The sequence below is a fragment of the Dasypus novemcinctus genome, chromosome 2, assembly GCF_030445035.2.
Source record: "Dasypus novemcinctus isolate mDasNov1 chromosome 2, mDasNov1.1.hap2, whole genome shotgun sequence".
In the NCBI taxonomy this organism is placed as follows: domain Eukaryota; kingdom Metazoa; phylum Chordata; class Mammalia; order Cingulata; family Dasypodidae; genus Dasypus; species Dasypus novemcinctus.
The window spans coordinates 159,810,677-159,833,330 of NC_080674.1; the positions used below are offsets into that span (position 1 = coordinate 159,810,677).

The following is a 22,654-nucleotide window of genomic DNA, read 5'->3' on the forward strand; positions in this document are numbered from 1 at the left end:
GTGCACTGACCTCCCCCCCACCCCATCCCCTGCCCCTGACTCTTCACCCATCTGAGCAGCTGCAGGGATCTCCATCCCAACAGGGAACTGGGGCTTCTGGGTCCCCGGGGTTACTACTGACTCACAGGGTGACATTCCTTCCCTGGCCTTGGTGTTCCTCTGCACTAGAGTCCAGATGCCGCGCTCCTTCTGACAAGGACGTTCTGTGTCCCCGGGTCTCTGGTTCCAGCGTCCCCCTCTGCCCGCTAAGTGAACCGTGTACTGGGGCACTCTCGCCCCCATGCCTCTGTGTCCCCGCAGTGGGAGAACCGGGTGGCATTCCCACAGTACTGATTAGGCACCACCGGGTGCCCGTGTGGGTCCAAATCCCCTGGAGTGCCAGCAGGTGGCGTCCCTGCTCTGAGGGGGGGCGGGAGGGGAAGAGGAAAGGTGCGGAGATGACAGAGGGAGAGGGGTCTGGAAGGCAGAGGCCTCGCTCACTTGTGAGCCTCACGCCTGTCCCCTAGAGGCCGGCAGGGCAGGGTCTACCCTGCCTCAGAAGGGGCGCGCAGAGAGGAGGAGCTACAGCGAGATGGAGGCTTGGCTGGCCCCAGACCCCAGTCTAAAGCCCCTGGACTGCGGCCTAGAGACTGATCTGAGGGGCTGGAGGTGGGGCCCTGGTGCCCCTGCTTCTCCTAAGCAAACCGTTTCCAGCAGAAAGCTGAGCTCAGAATGCTTTCTCTTCCAGGGCCATAAACCTCATTTTAAAACCGAGTTATCACAAGATCTTTATGAGGCCATCGGGCCCTGCACCCCACCCCAGGGGGCCAAGCTGAGTGTGTGAGAGCAAGAGAGGGAGGGCTTCCAGGGGGAAGAGGGGCCCACCCACAGAGTCAGAGGGAAGGAGGCATCCAATAAACAATCGCTCCCAGAGATAAGGGGCTGCAGAGAGAGGAAGAGGCTGCTGCCACGGCGGCGGCACCACAGGGCCTGCTCCACGCACACAGGGTTGGAGCCCACAACTGGCGGCTGCCTAAGGTCCAGGGGAGACTGAGGCCAGAGAGACCAGGGGCCCAAGGGCACAAAGCAAGTCAGAAGCTGGTTGGGGAGGACCTACAATTTCAGATTCCCAGACTGGGACTTTTAATCCAGGTTATAGTGTCACTGAAGGGCTGTAGGACGCTGATTAGGGGGCCCAGTCAGGAATGAAGGCGAAGGGGAGAGCAGAGGATTTTGTGCGTAAAGGGGAAGGAAGGAAGGAGGAAGAGGAGCCAGCTATTCCTTTAAGCAAAACCCTAGCTAACAGGGGAGGCATTTCCCAACTGAAGGACTCAGCTGTAGAGGAAAGAAATATTTTCTGATGGGCCATGTACTTGCTGTGTGGCTTCAGGCAGGTTACTTGCCCTCTCTGAGCTTCCGCAGCCTCATCTTCAGGGAATGATAGTAGACCCTATCTTCCTGGGGAAGATGAACTGAGAGGGGATGGACTGAGATAATATATACAAAAGAGCATGGCACAATGCCTGGCACTCAGCAAAACGTTCAATAAATAGCAGAGCTATGTTATCACTCCAGCACCAAGTGAAGGGCCAGAGGTTGCAACCTCAGAAAATGCAGTAAAAGGTCACTGAGGTAGGAGTTAAAAGAACTGGGTGTATTTCCAGTGCGGCCACTGACCTGCTGTGGAAACTTGAGAAAATCCTTTCCTCCCTTAGGACTCTGGGCTCAGTTTCCCTATCTGTAAAATGGGTACGTTGGCTCTCTAATAAGAGTCTCCCATAGGATACTATGAAATCTACAATACTCCTGCCCTCCTACTCTGGCTGGACCGGAGACCACAGTTGGGGGGGGGGGGGTGGCCAGCAGGGCTGCATTGAGGCTCCTTGGGCACTCAGGCTGGGCCACAAGCACAGCCGGTACTGCCAGGAGCCTCACTTTCTGCACGCAGCCCTGAGCCTGTGTGTCCTCGCCAGGCACCTTGACCTCTCTGTGCTTCCTTTTGTCAACCAGCAAATAAGGCATGACACCCAGGGTCCGGGAAGAATGGGCCAGGGCGGGGGGTGGTGGTGCACTGTAGGCATGGTGGGGAGCCCCCCCTTGGATGTGACTGCAGAGTGGGGGGTGCCCCCCAGCTCCTACCCTTGCAAAGCACAGTGCTGAGGGGTGGGGCCAGGCATGGAGCATCTGGGGCCCACGGATCAGCTGGGATGGCGCCTCTGGATCTCAGGCCTTCTCTGGCTCTGCCTTCTCCCCCGATCAAGGAAATAGTTCCTGCTTTGCCCAGAAAGTCCCCCTGCAGCTTTGGGCCCCTTCTCACGGCCACCGCCCGAGTCCAGGTCACCATCTCCTCCCTCCCCGGCACCCCTGCCCAGCTTCCTCCCTGCTCCTGGACTGCAGCCTTTCCTCTGGCTCTTTCTCCACACAGCAGCCGCAGCCATCTGCCCACCGCCCCCCTCCCCTCGCCCTCAACCCTTGATAACGCCCCCAACCGCTCACCAGGCCAGCAGGGCCACCAACCCTCACCCGGACTCATCTCCCCTGCGCCCCATCACACAGCTGCAGACTGGTCTTTTGTCCTCCCAGTACTGCGTGTTCCCCCCGGGGCCTCTGTTCACTGCTGTCCCTCTCCCAGCATGTCCTTCCTTCTAGACCCTGACTCATGTCACTTCCTCCTGCAATGGTCAAATCTCCCTCTTCCTGACCCTCACCAAGTTGTAATTTGGCCCTCATTTGTGTGAATATTTGATTCATACCCGCTTCCCTACCCCCCTCCCCAGACTGTGAGCACCCTGAGAGCAGGGTCTCACCCAGCCCCTAACACTGAGTCAGCACAAAGGGGGGTGTGTTAAAGCCCTACTTGTCAAGTGGATGAATAGGTGAACGGATGAATTCCTACACCAACCCGCAGCCTCCAAGCCTGTCCTCTAGGACTCACTAAGCATACTCTTGGAATTAGGGGCACTAGAGGGCACCAACCTTCCTGCTCCCCAGAAAGGGAGCCCTTCTGCAGCATCCCTGACCAGGGACCTCCAACAGCCATTTGCCTAGCTCCTGTGATGGGGAGCTCACTTCTCTCATGACAGCCCGTTTCAGGATGGGTGTCCCTTTTGAGAGCATTTCGTTTTTGAGTGGGTTGAAATCTGTGTCTGTACCTCCCTCAGGGCCCAGGTCTGCCTTGTCCCCACACCCCAAACTCAGACCTTCAAGCCCCACCCAGGTCTTTTCAGCATCCAGGCTGAGCAGCCCCAGTCACTTCAGCTCAGAGGCAAGTCCAGTCCTCTGGGGCCTCCCCTCCTCTGTACACTGCCCAGTTTCTCATTGACCCCTTGGAAGACTAGGTCCCGAACAGAGCCCAGAGCTCCAGAGAGCAAAATTCCACCACCATGTCCACTTCCTGACCCCGCAGGAAATGCCAAGGCAGCCCCGTGCTCATCTGGGTCAGTGTTGACTCAAGTAGCCTCTTTCCCCCTGTCCCACAAGGAAGAAGCCTTCTTCTTCTGTGTAAACCTGGACACAGCCCCTTCCCTTCCTGGGCCTCAGAGCCTCCACCTGCACAACAGGAAGGGCTCCTTGGAGCAAGAAGGGGAGCCCTGGGCTTACTGATTGCCCAACTCTGTCAGGGTCTTCATCAGAGTCCCAGGAGGCCAGGAGTCTGACCAGGACGGGCTTCATGGCACGGCATCTGTGCAGCTGTCACTCAGGGCCCACACCTGGGGGAATGAGCGCTCTGCTCTTGCTGTCTTGAAATTCTTAATTTTTGAACAAGGGACCTCACATTTCCATTTTACAACGGGCTTTCCAAGTTATGTAGGTGGCGCCTATGTGCCTAGCTGCCTCCAGCCGTGAGAACTGCCTCTGCTAACGTGATAACCTGGAGAGAGAGCAGCTGCTAAAGGTTCTGCCCTCTGCACATTGGGAGGAGGGGAGAGGGGGCAGGAATTGGCAGAGGATCAAACCCCATAGGGGACTTCTGCTTCCTCAGGACTGAACCCTTATGAGGAGAGAACAGGACCCACAGGGCTTCCTGACCCAGAGCCCTGTCCTTCAGGAAGTCTCCTCCAAGTCCCCCTCCCAGTTCACAGACCCCCTCCCCTCAATTGGCTACCCCCTCTTGGGTAGCTGTTTACCAGTTTACCAGTCATTAATGGCCAAGGGGGCTGGGGGTGAGGAGGTGGAGGGCGAGGGGGCGGAGCACAGAGCATTTAAAATACCACGGGCCCCCAGGTATCATAAATGGCTCAGGGCTTCTGGATCCTGATTTGGAGGAGCCAACTGTTCGAGTGATATTTTTCGAATCAACTGGTGTACTTTGACTATGAACTGTGTGTTAGATAATACCAAGAAATTTGTGTTCATTTTGTAAGATGTGATAATGGCATATTATGTAAGAAAATGTCCATGTGTTTTAAAGCTGCATACTGAAGTACGTAGGGATATGACAAGGTCTGAAATTTGCTTTAAAATACTTCAGAAAAAAAAAAGGGGGGGAGAGGGAGTAGATGAAACAAGTGTGACAAAATCTTGATAATTGTTCAAGCTGGGTGATGGGTAGAGAGGGATTAATCATACAGTTCTAGTTTTGTGCGTGCTGGAAGCTTCTCATAAAAGGGGGAGTAGGGCCGTAAGAGGTGGCTCTGAGAATCTGGGGAAAGTGCCCCAGAACATTCCCAGGATATGCCCCAACTCCGCCCCTTTGGGGACTTTTTCTGGAGAGCCACCTCCGACATTCCCTGAGCCCCTCAAATGTATGCAGACTCGTGTGTGTGCATATGTGCATTTTCCCGGGGAAAAGCATCCACAGCTTTCATCAGAGACTCGGTGGGGTCGTGACCCCTCCCTCCAAAAGATTAAGGACCTGCTCCCTGCTCCCTACAGACGGGCGCCACCGTTTGAAGTCAGCGAGCCCACTCCCCCACCTCAGGCTGGCTGAGGAGCGTGCCAGAGGCCAGGGTTGGCTGTAGGAACCCCCTCGTTTCAGCCACCTGCAAAATGGGGTCGCGGGACGGTCCGCGGGAAAGACAAGGCGTTGGGACTACCCGGCCGCCCACCTCGAAGGAGATCCCCGCAAGCCGCGGTGCCTGGACCCTCGCGCAGCCGCCCCTCCGCGCCCTCCACCCCCTCCAGGCCCCGGCCCGTCCACCTCCCGCTTGGGGCGGCAATTTGTCTCCTTTTGAACCCCCCGCCCCCGACGGGTTTCCCCCTTTGATTCGCGGCCCGGAGGCTTCCCCCCGCTTTGAAATGCAAACCCGCCGCGGCTGGGGCCGCTCGGGCCGGAGCTATAAAAGGCCTGGGTGGGGCGGGCGCGGCCGCGGGGCCGGCGAGTTCAGGTGAGCAGTTGCTCGTCGGGGCGGCCGGCGGCGGCGGCTCCAGGGCCCAGCATGCGCGGGGGGCCCGGCGGCCACCATGTACGTGGGCTATGTGCTGGACAAGGACTCTCCCGTGTACGCCGGCCCCGCCCGGCCCGCGAGTCTCGGCCTGGGCCCGCAAGCCTACGGCCCCCCGCCGCCGCCCCCCGCGGCGCCGCAGTACCCCGACTTCACCGGCTATTCGCACGTGGAGCCCGTCCCCGCTCCCCCCGACGGCCTGGAGCGCACCCTTCCCTGCGCCCAAGGACGACTGGGCCGCCGCCTACGGCCCGGGCCCCGCGGCCCCCGCCGCCAGTCCAGCTCCGCTGGCATTCGGGCCCCCTCCGGACTTTAGCCCGGTGCCCGCGCCCCCTGGACCCGGCCCGGGCCTCCTGGCGCAGCCCCTCGGCGGCCTGGGCGCCCCGTCGTCGCCCGAAGCGCAAAGGCGGACGCCCTACGAGTGGATGCGGCGCAGCGTGGCGGCCGGAGGCGGCGGTGGCAGCGGTAAGGACACTTCCCTCGCCCTGCGCCGCCGGTCGGCTCCCCGCGGCACCGGCAGGTGCTAGGGCGCGACCACGGCCGCCCCCTCTCTGACCTCTGCTCTGGCCCCGTTCCGGTGCTGGAGAGTGGGGACACCGCTCTCCGCGCCGTCCCCGGAGGACTGCCCTCTCAGCTGTGCCCTTTCCCGGGCGGCCTCTCCCCCTGCGGAGTCTCAGCCTGCCTGGGCCTTACGCACATCCCGGCTGGCCTTCAGTGAAAACGGGGCAACTGAGACCCGGGAAGGGGAAGAGATCCACCTTGCGGGTGTGCGGCAGAGCCGGAAGTAGGAGGCAGGTCCCCAGACTTTTGTCCTGGGGCTCTTCTTGAAACCCTGGCCCTGGTGCTCTGCCTGGTCGCTTCTTCCACTGCTCATCCCAGCTCCCAGCAGCAGATGTGAAGCGGCCCCAGAAGGGGCCATCAGCTGACCCTGCGTGAACACGGGCAGATGGGCAGGTTGCTGTACTTTCCAAGCCTCTAGTCTCCCCATCTGTACAGTGAAAAAATTGATGGGTGGTATCCTTTGGACTCAAAAGAACCCTCCTTGGATAGACTGGGGGACCCTACCTTACTTCCGCAGGGCCCTCCCTGAACTCTTGACCCTGGGGGAGGGGAGAGCAGGAGCAGTTGGGAAGGTGGCTACTGTTTGGCTCCTGAGCCTGTGAACCTCCTGCCCCCAGGCAGGCCTCTGATCCACCCTCTTCAAAGGCTGGGGAGGGGGCAGGACAAAGGCCCCGCTTGAATGAGGGGCCGCCTGACCTCCTTTATGGGACCCCCTTTGTCATGTAACAGGCTCGAGAGTGACTCCTGTTGGCCGGAAAGCGAACATGCCATCCCATTGTCCCAACTGTGTTTGGCCTGTCCTGACAAAGGCCACCTGGCCTTGGGGGCGGGAAGCTGGCCTGCCCACCCTTTGATGTCCGGCCCCTCCTCCCCTTCCCCTAGCCGGGACTTCCCCCACCTTCTCTCTCTCCAGGCTCCGTCTCCCCCCACCCAGCCCACCCTGGGGCAGATACTGGGGTGGGGTTGACCAGTAGCTACAACCCCCCTTCTTGGAAGTCCCAGGGACCCAAAAAATAACCTCCTATCTACCTGCAGGGAGACCTAGGGGACCAGACCTCAGAGTACTGGAGTTTATGCCTCAGCGCTGCCCCTTGCTTGTGACCTTGACAAAATAATAACAGCTAACCATTTATGGACCAGTCACTGACTTAAGATCTTGAATGCATTAACTCTTTAAATTCTTTTAACAATCCACTTTTGAGATGAGGAAACTATGGCATAAAGACGCAAGCGGTTAAATAACTTGCCCAAGGCCATATACCTAGTGGTATATGAACCCTGGCAGATAACACAAACCCTGTGCTCTAATCCGTTTACACAACAGCTTCTCTTAAATCTTTTCTGGGTCTCCGTTTTACCATCTTTGAAATGAGAGGAGAGGGAAATTGTGCAGCAGTTTTATACCCTTGTTTGGGTTACAAAAGGACCTCCTTGAAAAAGCAAAGGAAAGGTACAGATCTCTCTAGGGGGGAAAATGGTTGTAAAATCGGGTGAACAATTTAAGGGGGTTGGAGACTCCCAGAAGCTTATCTATAAACCCTAGGCTGAGCCCTGTGTTAGACTATCTGAGAGGAGATGTCTGGGGACACTGATCCTCTGTCCTGCAGCTCTGTGTGTGGGAGACCCGGAGAAGGAAGCCTGCTTTTCCTGCTTCTCTATTGCAATTGCTGCTTCTTGCTGATCAGGCAAATTTGGGGATGGATTGGGAGGTTCTCCATGGGCCAGGACTTGGAAGGAGGCCTTGTAAGGGGGGAAAGGGTGGGCCAGTGGGGACAGAGGACAACAGTGAGCCCTGTGGGAGCTTCCAGGCTGTGTGATGTCAGGCAAAATACCTCGTGTCTCTGGGCACAAGAGCTGCTGACCCCAGCTCAGATTTTGGTCTCTAAAGTCATTGGTAAACTGTGGTCCCCAGACAAACAGGGGACCTCTGAGTGACTCTGCCCAAAGACAAATGCCTTTCTCTTTTTACTCCTAGAGAATAGAGGGAAGGGCCAAGGGAGATTTGGGGGTTTCCAGGGCTCCAGGAGAGGGTTGTCTGGGCAGCCAGATTAGATGGGTTCTGCCTAGGAGGCGGGAGCCTTGGTCTTCTGGAAGGTAGTAGCTGCTTCCCTGGTGCTGGGGCCAGTGACTCCCACCCGCCAGTGCTCTGGCATGGGGTTGGGGACCCTCTCTGGGACGGAGAAGCCGTCTCCCCTCTTTGATCTCAGCTTCTCCATCTGGGCACTGAAGGCACAGGGTCTCCAAGGGTGTTTCCTGAGAATGCTTTGCCTGGACAAGAGAGGTGAGGTCAGCCGCCGTACCCCACCCCACCCCACCAGGCCCTGGGTATGTATTCAGCCTGTCCCACTGGAAGGCGGGTTCCAATTTGGCACAAGCGGGAGCTGAGCTGGCATAGACATTGGACCACTTGGTTTAAATGTTTCCATTGATTCTCCGCTATACTTAGAAAACCCACACTCCTCCTGAGGTCTACGAGGCTGTGCCGTAGCTGAGCCCTGCCTCCCTCCCCAGCCTGCCCGTCCACACTCCTCTTAGCCGCACAGCTCCAGCCACTCCAGCCTTCTTCCATTCCTCAGACACGCCAAGGCCTACTTCAGGTCTCATGCATGTGCTGTTCCCTTCTTCCTGAAAAGCACTTTCCCCCGACTCTCTGCAAGCCTGGCTCTTTCTCACCCTTCAGGACTTAGCTTAATAGCCACCTCCTCAGAGAAGCCCTCCATGATTTCCCTAATTGGACTCCTTCCATACCCATCAATAACCTTTGCCTGTTTCCCTGAGAGCTCTAACTCCCATTTCCGTTTACTTACTCATCTGCTTACTTAGGTGTTTACCTGTCTTTTCCCACCCATCTCCAGAGGCAAACACCCATGTGGTCCAGAGCCTTGTCTCTTTTACCCACCACTGCATCCCTAGCACAGCTGCTCAGTGTAGGTGCTCAGTAAATGAACAGGGCAAGTGTGAGGGACAGTAAGACAACTCTGGGAGAAGAAGGGAGGCTTTGACGTAAGTTTCTGAGGTCCTGGGACCCCAGAATGTTCAAACAATCAATTCGCGCCAGTGGTGGAAGCCTGGCTCCCGCCTCCTGCATTTGGGTTGTTCCCTGGACTCCCTGGGAAAGGAGTAGCTGAGCTCCTCCGCGTCTCAGGACTCAGGCGCTGGCTCTTCTAAGGAGGGGACGGTAAACTTGGGGAGATAAGGGACAGGCTGTTGGCTTCAGTCCATAAACAAAATATTAATCAGTTCCAAGTGATTAGTATCATTTGACTGTGACCAGGATAGGAAATGACTACAAGGGATTCTATTTTTTTTTTCCTTTCCTCTTTGCATCTATAAATATCAGCATTTTCATTAGAAGGGTTATAAATCATCCTTTTATCAAAGGTTCTGCCTCCAATTCCCTGTGAATAAACATTGCTTTACCCATTAATTGCCCACTGGGGTGACTGAGGTCCCAAAGGACAAGGGAAATGTTCACTCAGATGATGAGACTGCTGCATCGTGTTTAGATCTTGGTTCAACCCCTTTGCTTTCAGGTGGGGAAACTGAGGCCCGAGGTGGGGACGCAGGCTCCTCTCTCCACCAGTTCAGGTCCTGTCCCTTGGCCCACTGTCACAGCCACCAACCTCGCCAGGCTCTTTCTTCTGCCCAGCTGTCTTCCAAACCACTGCCGGATTTGCCTTTTCAAGGCACGTCCTCTGCTCAAGAGCATTCCATGACTCCCCATTGCCATAAAATAAAATCCAGCCTCACTTCTGTGGCATTCGGAGCCCTCTCAACAACCGGCCTCAGCCCGCTGTTGCAGCCATTCTCCCCCTAGAGTGCCTGAATGCAGAGACAGGGCTCTTCTCAAGCCTGGAATCGCCGTTTCTCCCAGAAGCTGTGGTGCCCCAGGCAAGTTAACTTAGATCATTTCTCTGAGCCTCGGTTTCCTCCATTTCATTTTTTTTTTTTTTGGATAACTTTTTTTTTTTAATTAAAGGTAACAGATCACAAAGAATTCACTTTAACATTAGGATCATCGTGACAGGATTGTACCTTGAAGTGATGAGGCACAGCCCTGCACCGGGCACACTTAGGTGCCCTATGCTTCAGTGCCTATGCAATCTCTGCTGGCCCCAGGCAGGCACATGCAAGCACGCACCTTACACTCCCTGCCTTTCCAGTCTGGGTCCCTCGTCTGCACTGCCCTCCCTTCCCTCTACTGCATCTTCACCTTCAGATGCTACTCCTTCGCCAAGGCCACTGCCTCCAGGAAGCACTCCTGGATTCCTACCCCTCCAAGCACAGTTTTAGACCCTTTAACAACGTGGATCATTGGTTGTTTTCTTTCATCATCTTGCTTGTCCCCACAATCTACCATTTCTTAGCTCCTTGAGGACCAGTCTGAATCAGTCCCATCCTTCTCAGTGTGCCTTGCACATGGTGGGAGCTGAGGATAAGGTAATGACCATGGCATTGACTGAGTCCTTACCAGGCATTGTGCCAAGAAATTTGCACACGTGATCTCACTCAAGCCTTCTAACAATCCTAAGAAGTGTAAGGATCTATTATTAGTGTCATCTTACATATAAGGTTAATGAGGCTCAGAGAGGGTAAGGTGGCTTGCCCAAGCTCACACAGGTGGGATGTGGCAGCACAGGGTTCAAACACAGGCTCCAGAACTCAGCGAGCTCTGTCAACTAAAGCAGCACACTCAGGCGCAGGAGCCCAAGACTCTCTACCGCCCCCCCCACACACACACACACTCCATGGTGCATCTCAGCAGGTCGAGGGAAAAAGGAGGCCAGTCAGGGATGGGTTATAAGAGGCTGGGGTGGGGGGATGGGGTAGGAGACGGCAGGGACCTGGCTGTTTAAAGTGGTTCTTGAGGCAGAAGCCACATTTGACACCTCATCTCTCAGATGTAGCTGGGAAGGGGAATGACCCAGTTAGAGAGAGCAGAAGGCTTTTTTTGGTTGGGTGGTTTTTTTCCCTCCCCCTGCTTTGGCAGATATTCCTACTTGGAGCTTAGGGAATAATTCTGAGGGTCCAAAATGGCTTTGTTAGCAGCACTGGCTTGTCAGTTGGAAGTTATCTTAATGGGCTGGCCTCTCAAGTTTATGTCTGGGAGCTTCCGGGATTTGGAAACAGCATTTATGTCTGGAGTCAGGTCCATCACCACACTAACGTGCTGAAGCCTCCTCACGCCATGCTTCCCTCTCAAGCGTCTAGGTGGCACCCCACATGGATCCTCCTGCTTCAACAGAGAGAAAGAGCGGGCATCAGTGAAAGCCCAGGTGGCAGCTCCCGGCTCAACACCTTCCATAGACTCCTTTTGCCCTTGGAGTCAAATCCAAACTCCTCACCCCAGCACTCAGAGCCCTGTTGGTCTCTAATCTCATCTTGTATATCTCTCATTCATTCATTCGTTCATTCATTCATTCTTTCAGGCAGGCAGGCAGGCAGTGATATTCTCCGAGTCTCTCTGTGCCAAGTGCTCTTCCAGGTGCTGCAGCCAGCCTGGACAAAGCAAAAGGGATCCACCATCAGTCAGGGAACTGGCACTCTCTACCACGCTATGCTCCTCCTTTTCTCGGGGCCTTTGCACAAGCTCTTCTCGCTTTCTGTAATATTCCTCCACGTTGTTGACAGGGAAGCCTCCTTCTCAGCCTTCAGCGATTAGCTGAAATGCTCCCTCATCCAGGGACTGTCCTAAAGCTAAGTAAAGTGGGTATCTCCTCCCTCCTTCACACTTAGTCTACTCCTCAGCTCCTTGCTTACTTTCCTCCATACGACCAGTCACAATTTGTAATTATTTCATTTGTTTGTTTTTACCTGCGCCCCTTCCCTCCTAGTGAAAGGGGGAATGAATGACTAACCTAAGTCCTGAGCATCTACATAGTGATAACAATATGAACTGACATCCTTTGAGCACTCAGTACGTGCTCAGCATTTTACTGAATGGGGGCGTTTCTGACCCCCAGAGCAGTTTATTTCCTCGTTACGTCAGTGGCCTGGCTTAAGGCGGCGGAGCAGCGGAGATGGACGGAAGGATGTCCTTTGGAGACTGTTGGACTGGCGTAGTGAGCCAGGAGGCGAGGGCTCCAGGGTGGCACCTCCACTTTGGGCCTGAGGGGCTGGAGGCTGAAAGGAGGAAGACTGAAGAGGCAGCAGATTTGTGCTACATGTTTAGTGAGGACTCACTGTGTGCCGGGCACCGTGGTGGGTGCTGGGTGAGCAGTGTGCCATGGGCCCCACCCTCACAGAGCACGCCAGGAGCCAAGGTCACAGCGCAGGCTGGGGTGTGGAGGGGCCCCTCCCTGCTCCTCCCCCCAGAAGGTGAGCCTCCAGGACCCAGGCCTGCAGGGGGTCAGACGGACTTCACTGCCGGATGAGAGGACAGCCAGCCCCTGGGAAACAGCTCACAGAGCCAAGGCTTGCTCAGCCTGGAAGAAGGTGCAAAGGACACGATCGCTGTCTACAAGTCTCAGAAGAGCTTTCCTGGACCAGGGCAGCAGGCTTATTTTAGGTGCCTCTGTGGACAAACCTAGGAAGACTGTGAATAGGTGGTGGGTGTGCGAATGGCTGCTTTGAAGACGGTGCGCACTCAGGCGGGTTGCGTGTGCCGCTGGGGGCGGGCACCGCCCTCGGTAGGAGTTTGGTCTGGCGGCGCTGAGGACAGAACTTCCTGTGATGATGGAGATGTCCAGCGGGCCAGCCGCTCGTGGCCCACGGCTCTCGGGCGCTTGAAATACAGTTAGTGCCGCAGAAGAACTGAATTTTAAGTTTTACTTAGTTTTAATTAATTGAGATTCAAATAGCCACATGTGGCTGGTGGTTGTCATTGGAGACAGTGCAGGAAATCCCTCCCAAGAGTTCCCAGGATGGTAACCCACTCCAGGCAGGCTCTTTATTTTCCAGAGGAATCTCTCTGCCTCTTTTGGCTCCCTTGTTTCTGCAGTCATCTTCATCCTCCTCCTCCTCACTGTGACAGCCAGCTTTTATGAATAATCACCTTGTTAACTTGAGGATCACATCTAATCTCCATAACAACCACATAAAGGAAGCATCCGTGCCTCCTTCATTATACAGATGAATAAACTGGGATTCGGGGAGGTTCTGCCCCTGGCCAGGATCACGCCACTGGCACGGGGCCCAGCCAGGGTAGAGCCATCAGGTCTAGCTGACGTCAAAGTTCCGTCCTCTCTGCTGCCTCTCCAAGCCAGGTCAGGTTGCTGACCTCGACGAAGATAAGGCAGGGGGTGATAGAAAGGTGGCTCTCGAGGAGGCGGTGGCTGCGGCGGTGGAGGAGGGTGCAGTGCTGGCGGAGGGTGAGGGTGAGGAGGAGGGCAGGGCACGGGGCTCCTGCAAGTGGCCGGCCTTCCCCCGTGCCAGCCTCCTGCCGGCTCCAGGCCTTGAGTCGGGAACCAGGACAAGGCAGCCTGGGACAGGGCCCAGGGAAGGGCCGAGTCAGCTGGGCCAGGACCCAAAGGTGGGCCTGGGAAAGGCACAGGGCGTCCACCCAGCCCGGAGCTGGCGAGGTCAGGACCGCTGCGTCCGAAGAGCTCCCCCCACCCATGCTACGGAGGAGGAAACAGGCCCAGATTGGAGAGCGCGCAGCCGGCTGGTGGGCAGGCCAGATCCCCGGGCTCCCCAGCCAGCGGCTTCTTCTCCCTGCAGCTCCCCATCAGGCGACATTCCTCCCTCTCCCAGGGGATCCCTCCGACATCAGCTTCTGCCAATAGCCCAGTTCTCCTTTTCCTCCCTGTAGCTCTTTGCCCTTTACAAACTGCTTTCACATCCCTGTGATTGCTGGGGGAAGGGAAGCCCAGAGCCCAGTCATCCGAGGACGGCCAGGCTGGACCACTCCCCTGCTCTCGCCGCCTCCAGGCAAGTTCTGGGAACTCATCCCAGCCTTTTCCCAACCTCAGTAGGTTCAAGCTGCGAGGATTAAGCGCCTCACAAGAAGCACCCCCACCTCAGGGCTGCCCCCTTGCTGCCACTCTGCAGCCCTGGATAACGTCTCCAAGTTATTTCCAAGTTATTTGCATGCTCAACGTTTTTGCAATTCTTTCTTCCTCATCCAACATCCTAAAAGATGCCCATCCTCCTGTCAATCAAGTGCGTCTCTCTTCCCTTGCCCCCTCCAATTTCTTGTCTTGCCTCATTGCAGGCCTGAACGGGGCCGAGCTCTCCATTCAACGGTGGGGAAGCCGAGGCCAGAGTGGGGAAGGGGCTAGCCAAGGTCCCACCGAGGGTCCCGGTCGCGGGGCTGGGACTAGAAATCCAGGCTGGAGTGCTTTCCCGCTGAGGCCTCCCTCTGCCTCTCCCATGCCCTGGAGAGCCCCTGGCCAGAAGGGACCAAGACACCTGCGGTCGAGGGGGGCACCGGGCCCCCCGGCACCATGCCCGCACCCCTTCTGTCTGTCCCAACCCTTCCCTGTGCCCGCTGGCTCTGCAGCTACGGTCAGTGAGCATCTCCCAGAGATGGGCGGGAGGAGGTGCAGGACCTGCCCTCCCTGTGGGTGCTACCAAGGGCCAGTGAGCAGCGAGGGGTTTACTTAGAGGAATCTATTTTGGGGGCAGAGTGGTGGAAAGTGTTTTACCCAGTTGGCGAATGAAATCACTGAAATGAGAAGAAAGTGACTCGAGTTATGGAGGGAGGTGTGGCATCAGGTGTATTTTAAACTCTAGGCCAGAGTTTTGAGCCTTGGATTTTTCACTTCCTGGCTAATGCCATTTTGTCCACATTGATCTTATATTTGCATCCTCCTCCTTTATCCCTGTTTTTCTCTGTCCTTTATCATATCCCTGCAGAATATTCATTCTCACCCATTCTGTAAAACCCACCTAACAGAATGTTGGAGTCTAGGAGCTGGCAGCCCCACCCACTCCTGGTGCACAAGGGGAAACTGAGGAAGGAATTGAGTCAAGGCTACATAGCCAGATAGCACAAAACTGAGACCAGGACCTACTGGCTCCAGCTGGTGTTTCGGAACCTCCTGGGGGGCCCATGCGAGCGTGCGTGCGCGTGTGGTAAGCAGGGAGAAGGGATTTTGATACACAGCCGGCTGGGGCTGGACCACCCAGCGAAAAGTCAGGGAGGATTTGGAGCTGGATTTATGTTCCATCCCGAGGGCCAGAGCTGGCAGTGTCATCTCCCAGGGCCACAGACTCAGTAGGCAGCGGGCAAAGGAAGCTCAGGCCAGGAGGCCATTCGACTTCCTGGAGCCACCACCCCGTCCTGGGGCAGAGGCTGCGCTCTGTCCTTGCCCGGGGGCGGGTCGGGAGGCCCTGCTGCAGGCCTCCATGGTTCCTGAGCCCAGTCCTCAGCCGGGCAGGCCCCGCGTCTAGACACTCCAACTGAGAAGCCGGTCTTAGAATTCTTTCGGCAACGATAACAAACACAGTCAGATAATCAACAAACATTGGGAGCTTTCTGTTTCCAAGTTGGAAGGACCCTTATAAATAAACAGTCTCGTCCAGCATACCGCTCAGTGCACAGATCCATTTCCCGGCATTCCTGCCAGCTGGCCGTGCCGCCACTATTGGGAACAAGTAAGGTCTGCCTTCCCAGTGCACCTACTATGTGCCAGGCCCTGGTACCTACCTCACCTGGTCCCACCTGGGGGTGGGAGATGTTCTACTGTGTGATGGGTTCCTCTGCTGTTTCTGAGGCTGGACAGACCTGGGTTTGAATCCCACCTGCCAGATGTGTGAACCTCTCTGAGCCTCAGTTTCCTCATCTGTAAAATGGAGATAACGGTTGTACAACCTCATGGGCTGTAGAGAGAGGCACACAACGTGCCTGGCCCATAGATACCGTATTATTACTATAATAATAATGATCCCTATTTTACAGCTAGAGAAAATAAGGCTCAGAGAGGTGAGGTGACTGTCCTGGGCCACCCAGCCAGGGAGAAAGCTGTACTGCACAATCCCAGAGGTCTGCTTGCCCAAACTACCACATGTCAGGATTGTCTGGAGAATCGTTCAAATATCACAGCCCTGAGCCCTGTTCCAGTACCACTGAATCTGAGCTGCCGGGGCCAGCTCCCCAAGTTCTGAGGCTGCTGGTCGGGCATTTTGACGCGTTAGGCTGTAGCTTCCCAGGGCCTCTGCTGTGCAGGCTGCAGGGGCGGCGGAGCTTGCTGTCTTCCACGGCAGCCTGGCCTATGCAGACGGGCTGTCCTGTATGTCCCCAGGCCAGGGCACAAAGAATTGTGTGATTTGGGTGTTATCCGAGGCTCCTCAGCTCTAGGATCCCCTCTGAAGAGCTGGGGGCGCCTCACCCTCTCTGGCACCTGGCCCGGAGAGTTACTCATTAGGTGACTGGGAGTGGCGGCCCCTCATCGGACACCTGTTACAGGAGGCTGGACTTCCCCTTATCCCCAGCGTCCCAGGGGTCTGTAAATCATTCATCCCAAGTCCCTCTCCCCGCCCCGCCACTCTCACGCACCTCCCTGCCCTCGCCCTCCTGGCTCCCAAGGCGGCACAGGTGCTCATGGGACCCGGGAAGGGAAGGGTGGCCTGGGGCAGGCAGCAGTTCTGGCCCAGAGCCAGGACTGGAGCTGACAGTAATTGAAAATGCAAAGTCCTCTCTGCACATGGTAAAAATTTAAACATCCCAAAGTCTCCCTTCTACCTCTCACCCCCAGGTTCGGGTTCCTCTCCCCAGAGGCAGCAGCTATTATTGGTTTGTATATCCTTTCAGAAAAAAACGCGATTGGTGTGCGAACTTGCCTGGGTATGTACCCCTGCCCGATTTTACACAAAAATGGTAACATACTATTCATACCATTTTATGTCTCGCTTTTTTTACTTACCAATATGTCTTAGGCATTGGTCCTTATTGGTACCTACGGAGCATTCTACTTTTTTGCAGGGAACGGGGGGAGGGAATACCATGGTTTGGGGACTGATCCTGGAATCTTGTGTGTGGAAATCCAGGCTCAACCATTGCGCCACATCAGCTTCCCTGAGTTGTTGTTTCTTTTTTTGCTTGTTGTTTGGTTTTGTTTTTGTTTACAGGAGGTACTGGGAACTGAACTCGGGACCTCCCTTGTGGGAGGCGGGCTCTCACCTGCTTGAGCCACGTCTGTCCCCCTAATTTCTTTTTCTTTTCTTTACTTTCTTTATTTTTTTACCTTTTTTTTTTTTTTTGAAGTTAATAGATCACACAAAACCTAATTTCTTTTTAATGGCTGCATAGTACTCCTCTCCAGGGATGTACCATTGCTTACTTAAGCAGTTTCCTCCGTGTGGACATTTACATTGTTTTTGGTCTTGTGCTATTAGAAACAGTTACAGTTCTGGGCATTTATCTGTGGGGTCAATTCCTGGGAGTGAAACTCATGGGTCAAAGGGTATGTGCGTTTTAAATGAGGCTCGATGCCGATAGCTCCAAGAAGGATGTCCCAGTTATCTCTCCCTGCACAGCATATGGGATTCCCTGGTTCCCGGGCCACGCAGTACAATATCAAACATTGATTCTTTGGCAGTCGTTTTCTTAGCAATAAAACTGCGTGCTTCAAACTGCTCCACCGGCCAGCGCGCTCCTGAGCCACCAGCCCCTCCCCCGGGCCTGGCCAGGACAGAGAGTTGTCGCCGTACAGGGAAGTCCATCCTCCCGGGTGGCCTGCCGCCCTGCTCTGGGAAGCACCAGGCTGGAGGGTGGGGGGCCCGGCAGGCAGGGCCAGCCTCAGCACGCGCCCGCCCCCTGCCGAGCCTCAGTTGACCCCCATCCATGAAATGGCCGTCACGGGCACCTCGCCCACCCATCAGAAAGGTGGAGGTGAAAGCTGGATGCCTGGAAGAAAGGGGGCCCCAGCGCCCCTCCTTGGCACGCTCAGGCTGAGGTTTGGGCTGGCCGGGTGCTTCGTGCTCTGCCTCCGGCCTGGCCTCCTCCCGGGGTGGTGGAAACCTTCTGGGCCTCTTTGTTGTTATTTCTTTTTTCTTCTGGGCATTTCCAAGGGCCCCCGCCCTGCCGGACATCCAGCCCAGCTCCAGTCAGGGCTCTCAGGGGACTGCCTTCACCGCAGTCTGGCCCCTCCCGTCCCAGAAGTAGAAGTGGGGCGGTGGGTCTGCTCTGTGAGCTCCGGGAGGCCAACACGTGATGGGGGAGGAGCTGTGCCCTGCAGGGTGGGGTCGAGGGCTGTGGACCCGATGCCAGGGCCTGCCTGGGGCTTCAGCGACCCTGCCTGTACAGGAAGGGTGACAAGATGGGCTCATGGGGCATCTCTTATTTGGACCTAAGGCTGCCACGGAACCATTCTGAACCACTGTCTCCTCATCTGTAACATGGAAGGAGACTGAACTCCCCCAACCCCTGTAGCTTCAGCCTAGTGAACCTAGTGTGGCTCCAGAGCCCCACTGGACTCCGAGGGCCGTGCGTTCGGTGGATCTGTTTTTGAGCTGACGTTAGATTTTCGAGGCCGGGGAGGGGCCCCAGCTGGAGCCCAGGCCTCGGCAGCCGCTCCCTTGGCCCCTGGCTGGGGCCAGGCCTGGCCAAGGGCCGAGGCTGTCCCGTGCTGCGCTGGGCAGCCGGGCTGAGGGCAGTGGGTGGAGAAGCGTCCAGTTTGGTTCCGCCGCTCTGGCAGGAAACCCGGGGAAAAGCAGCCCAGGGACATCTGCTGTCTCCCGCTCTCCACAAAACCAGCTGGCTGAGGGGAGCCCACGGCCGTCCTGCCAAGCTGCGTGGGCTTGGTGGCGGGGGCAGGAGAGGGGGCTGGTTGGTGCAGGGGCCCCGGGAGGCCCAGAGCTGCGACCCGGGGAGGGGAGGCCGACTGGCGGCCGCGGGAGCCCTGGCACCAGGGAAGGCGGCGGCCGCCCTGGAGGGCGCCCTGTGGCCCTGGAAGTGCTTGCGGGCGCCTCCTACTCCCAGCCACGTGATCAGCTTCTTACAAAGGAAACTGGTTTTCAGCCCAGTTTCCTCTCCAGACAGACCTCTGATCCCAGCCCCAAAGAGAGCCCTGACATTAACCCTGGATGGCCCTCAAACCCGCTCCCGGCCCCGGGCCGAGCCCCGGGTGGAGGCCAAACCTGCGCCTCTCCCTGGGGTTGTGGGGGTCTGCCTGCGCCTGGCCCTGCCTCGGCCAGGCTGTTCTCCACTCGGCAGCAGGAGAAACGGTGAAGCCTGTGTCAGACCTCATCTGCTCTGCTCAGAACCCTGCAGCGACTCCCAGCCCAGACAGGGTAAAAGACAGTCCTTTCACTGGCCAGCAAGGCCCTGCCTGGCCTCCCTGAGCAAGTCCCCTGCTCCTCTCCCCATTGCTCACCACACCCCGGCTGTGCCAGCCCCTCGCTGGCCCTGCAGCCCGTCAGATGTCAGACATGCTCCTACCTCAGGGCCTTTGCACTCGCTGTTCCCTCCGCCTAGAACTCCCGCCCCGCATATCTGCATGGCTCTCTCCTTCACCCCCTTTAGATCTTTGCTCAACTGTCCTCTTCTCAGTAAGGCCTTCGCTGGCCATCAACTTGAAATTTCAACCCCTTCCCTAAATTTCCAGTCCCCCTCCCTTCCTTTATTTTTCTCTGAAATACTTATCAATTAACATACGCATTTATTTACTTATTTTGGGTCCATCTCCCTTCACTAGAATTAAGCGTCCCGAGGACAGGGATTTTTATTTTGCTCTCTGCTGTACCCCAGCGCTTGGCTCACAGCAGGAGCTTGTAAATGCTTGTCAAATGAATGGAGTGGCTCCTGCTCTGGAGCTCCCGGCTCCCCTGGGACCCAGCTGCGAGCTGCATGGTGGGCAGTGGGCACTCACGGTCTCCAGGCCCTGGTCCAGGTCAGCGCAGGGGTCTTCTGGCCTTCTGCCAGGTCCCAGGAGCCCCGGCAACCCCCGCCGTCCCCGTCAGGACTGCCCTGCCGGGCCTCCGCTTCTACCTCGGCGTGCACTCGTCCTTTCCCGCTCTCCTTCTCAGATGCAGGAGAAGGAACCGCTGTCGGCTCCTCAGTCTCGATCTTCCCTTGCCTGCCTGATGTCCCCTCCGTGTCACCGGTGTTCCAGCCTGGAGTCTGAGGACCCCTGATCCGAACCACCAGGGAAGGCTTGCTAAAAATGCAGATTCCTCGGGGAGGAACCCTGAGGATTGAAATGGCCAGGGTGCCCTGGAAGCATGTGACTTTCCAAGGGAGGCCGTCGCGCAGCTGCCTCTGGGAACCGCTTGTGTTCCCAGGGCTTTGGGTCAGGAGACCTGGCTTCATCAGCTCCTGCTGTGTAACCCTTACCCTCTCTGAGCCTCAGCGCCCCCTTCCATAAAATGGGTGTGAGCGTGGTCCTTACCCCAGGTTGTATGGCCGGAGCCTGGGGAAATGACCGTTAACCCCAGGCTGGGGTGCATCCCCCGCTACTTGGGACCCTCCTCCAGTGGTGCCTGGATTGCCGTTCCTACGAGGAGCCCTGTCTGGGCATTTTTTCCAGGCTCTTCCTCCTTACCCTCCTCCTTATCCTCCTCCCCTTACCCTCCCCACGCCCTCTACTTTTCAGGTAAGACCCGGACCAAGGACAAGTACCGTGTGGTCTACACTGACCATCAGCGCCTGGAGCTGGAGAAGGAGTTCCATTACAGCCGGTACATCACCATCCGGCGGAAATCAGAGCTGGCAGCCAATCTGGGGCTCACTGAACGGCAGGTGGGTGGGGCCCCCACCCCAGTCACAGGAGCAATTGGGGATCTGGCCTCCAGACCGCCAGGCAGACCACAGAGTGTCAAGGGAGGAAAACAGAGAGGCTGAGCCTCCTGGCTATGGTCACACAGCATCGTGGAAACTGGGCTGCTACCACCCTCCCTCCCCCACTCAACTCAGTATCCCTGCCACCCAAACAGGAGGATAAGGGGATCTGATCAGCTTTTGGCTACAGCAGGCTGTAGTTAGTGCCATAGTAGGTATGTGTGCTGTTTAAACCTAGGAGAGGGGGACGTCACGGGGAGAACAGGCTTTCTGGGAGGAGCGGGTGTTAGACCCTGGCTTTGGAAGATGGGGAGGACCTGGCCATAGAAATAGAAGGGACGGTTACAGAGAAAGGTGTCTCGTGGGTCAGGGAGAAAGATCTAGAGGGGAGAGTGCGTTCAGGGGAGTGGAGCAGGAGGGAGGCCTCGAAAGCCACATCAAGGACTGCGTGTCTCAACAAGCTCTGTCTCTCCCTCCTTCAAAGGCCCGCTGCCTGCACTCCATCTCTGTGCTCTGATTCCACAGGTGAAGATCTGGTTCCAAAACCGGCGGGCCAAGGAGCGCAAAGTGAACAAGAAGCAGCAGCAGCAGCAACCCCCGCAGCCACCCCCGCCAGCCCACAACGTCACCCCCAGCCCAGCAGGGCCGCCCCTGGGGGGCCTGTGCCCCAGCTCTGCCAGCCTCCTGGGCACCTCCTCCCCGCTGCCTGTCAAGGAGGAGTATCTTCCGTAGCCCCCTGCCCGGCCCGCTGGGGGTCCAAGAGGCCTGGTCCGATGCTAGCCCTGCCACTGACCTTCTGGGCCACCTTGGACAAGCCACCCTCCCGCTCCCTGCCTCCCCTTGGCCCATCTGTGCCGTGAGCCTGTTGGATGAGCAGCTCTTCTCCGGGGAATGAGGGAACCCAGCGTGGGAGTTCCCAATCTCCCAAGGGCATCTCAAGCCCCAGAGGGCTGGGTAAGGGGCCAAGACAGGGCCCAGGCCCCACTTTCTGCTCTGTCGGGACCAGGCAGACCCCGGAGAAAGGGGATGGGGCTGAGAGGAGGTGGACTGCTCGCAGACCATCATCGCCTGGCGGGAGGAGAGAAGGCAGCTCGCTCCCGCCTCTCTGCCGTCTCACCTCCACCCACCCCGTCCCAGCGCGCCCTGAGCCCTCTCGAGGCAGGGTGCTGAGCACAGAGCCCGCAGGACTGGGCCTGGGAGAGGCTCTGACGCACCCGCTCTGGGTTGCAGAACCGCCTTCCTCGTGTTCTCGATGGGGCCTCTAGATGGGGGGAGGTCCTGGGGGAGAGGCAGGCAGAGCCCACCCTGCCAGGGTTCTGCCACCCTCGGGGCTGGCCTGGAGGACTTTCTCCGGACCAGGTAACGCTCACAGCTGGGCACATGGTGTACATAGAGTGGAATCTCTCTGATGCAGCTTCAAGAATAAATTTTTTTCTCTCTTTTAAAAAATGTATAAAAATCATTATTCCTAGCATGAAAGACAAAAAAAATTAAAGAAGAATAAGTCACCCACCCCCTTCCCTAAGAACGACTCATTCCCTTCCAGTCTTCATAGGCCATCTTTAAAATGCATGTGAAAGCTCAGAGCTCAAAGCAGGGTATTGTTAGAGTAAGGCTATGGGACTATAAAAATTTGTGTTCATTTTGTAAGTGGAATCATCCGTCTCGATATATCTCAATTCTTTGAGCTTTTCAAATACTTTCATTTCAGGTTCTTCTTTCAGCAGATGACGTTCACTAGGCATCCCCGGGGCACGGCTGGGTCCCGGGAACACAGTGCTTGCCTCCCCAAAGCCAAGTCCCGTGGGGAAAACTGCTCTGTACGGGGGTGACACTAATCCAGCAGGATAAGAGCCAATCAGATCTGCTCTGTGGGCATCCAGGGAGCCAGAGCATCATGGGAGCACAGAGCATCATGGGAGCACAGAGCGGGCTCCCAGCTCGTCTTGAGGGTCCAGGAGGAGGTGATGTTTGAATTGAGACCTAAAAGACTCATCGTGCTGGCCAGTCAAGAAGGGAGGAAAGGTTTAAAAAAAAAAAAAAAAAAGACCAACATGAGCTTAAAATATAA

General features: G+C 56.8%; 1 protein-coding gene across 1 annotated transcript; it reads left to right on the top strand.

Annotated features, from left to right (window-relative positions):
• Nucleotides 1–5,301: 5,301 nt before the first annotated feature.
• On the top strand, nucleotides 5,302–22,032 carry CDX1 (caudal type homeobox 1). The gene is given in 4 exon segments (XM_004453738.4): nucleotides 5,302–5,550; nucleotides 5,552–5,828; nucleotides 20,399–20,544; nucleotides 21,109–22,032. Coding segments are annotated over 4 exon segments (798 nt in total). The 5' UTR covers nucleotides 5,302–5,382; the 3' UTR covers nucleotides 21,316–22,032.
• The last annotated feature ends 622 nt before the right edge of the window (nucleotides 22,033–22,654 follow it).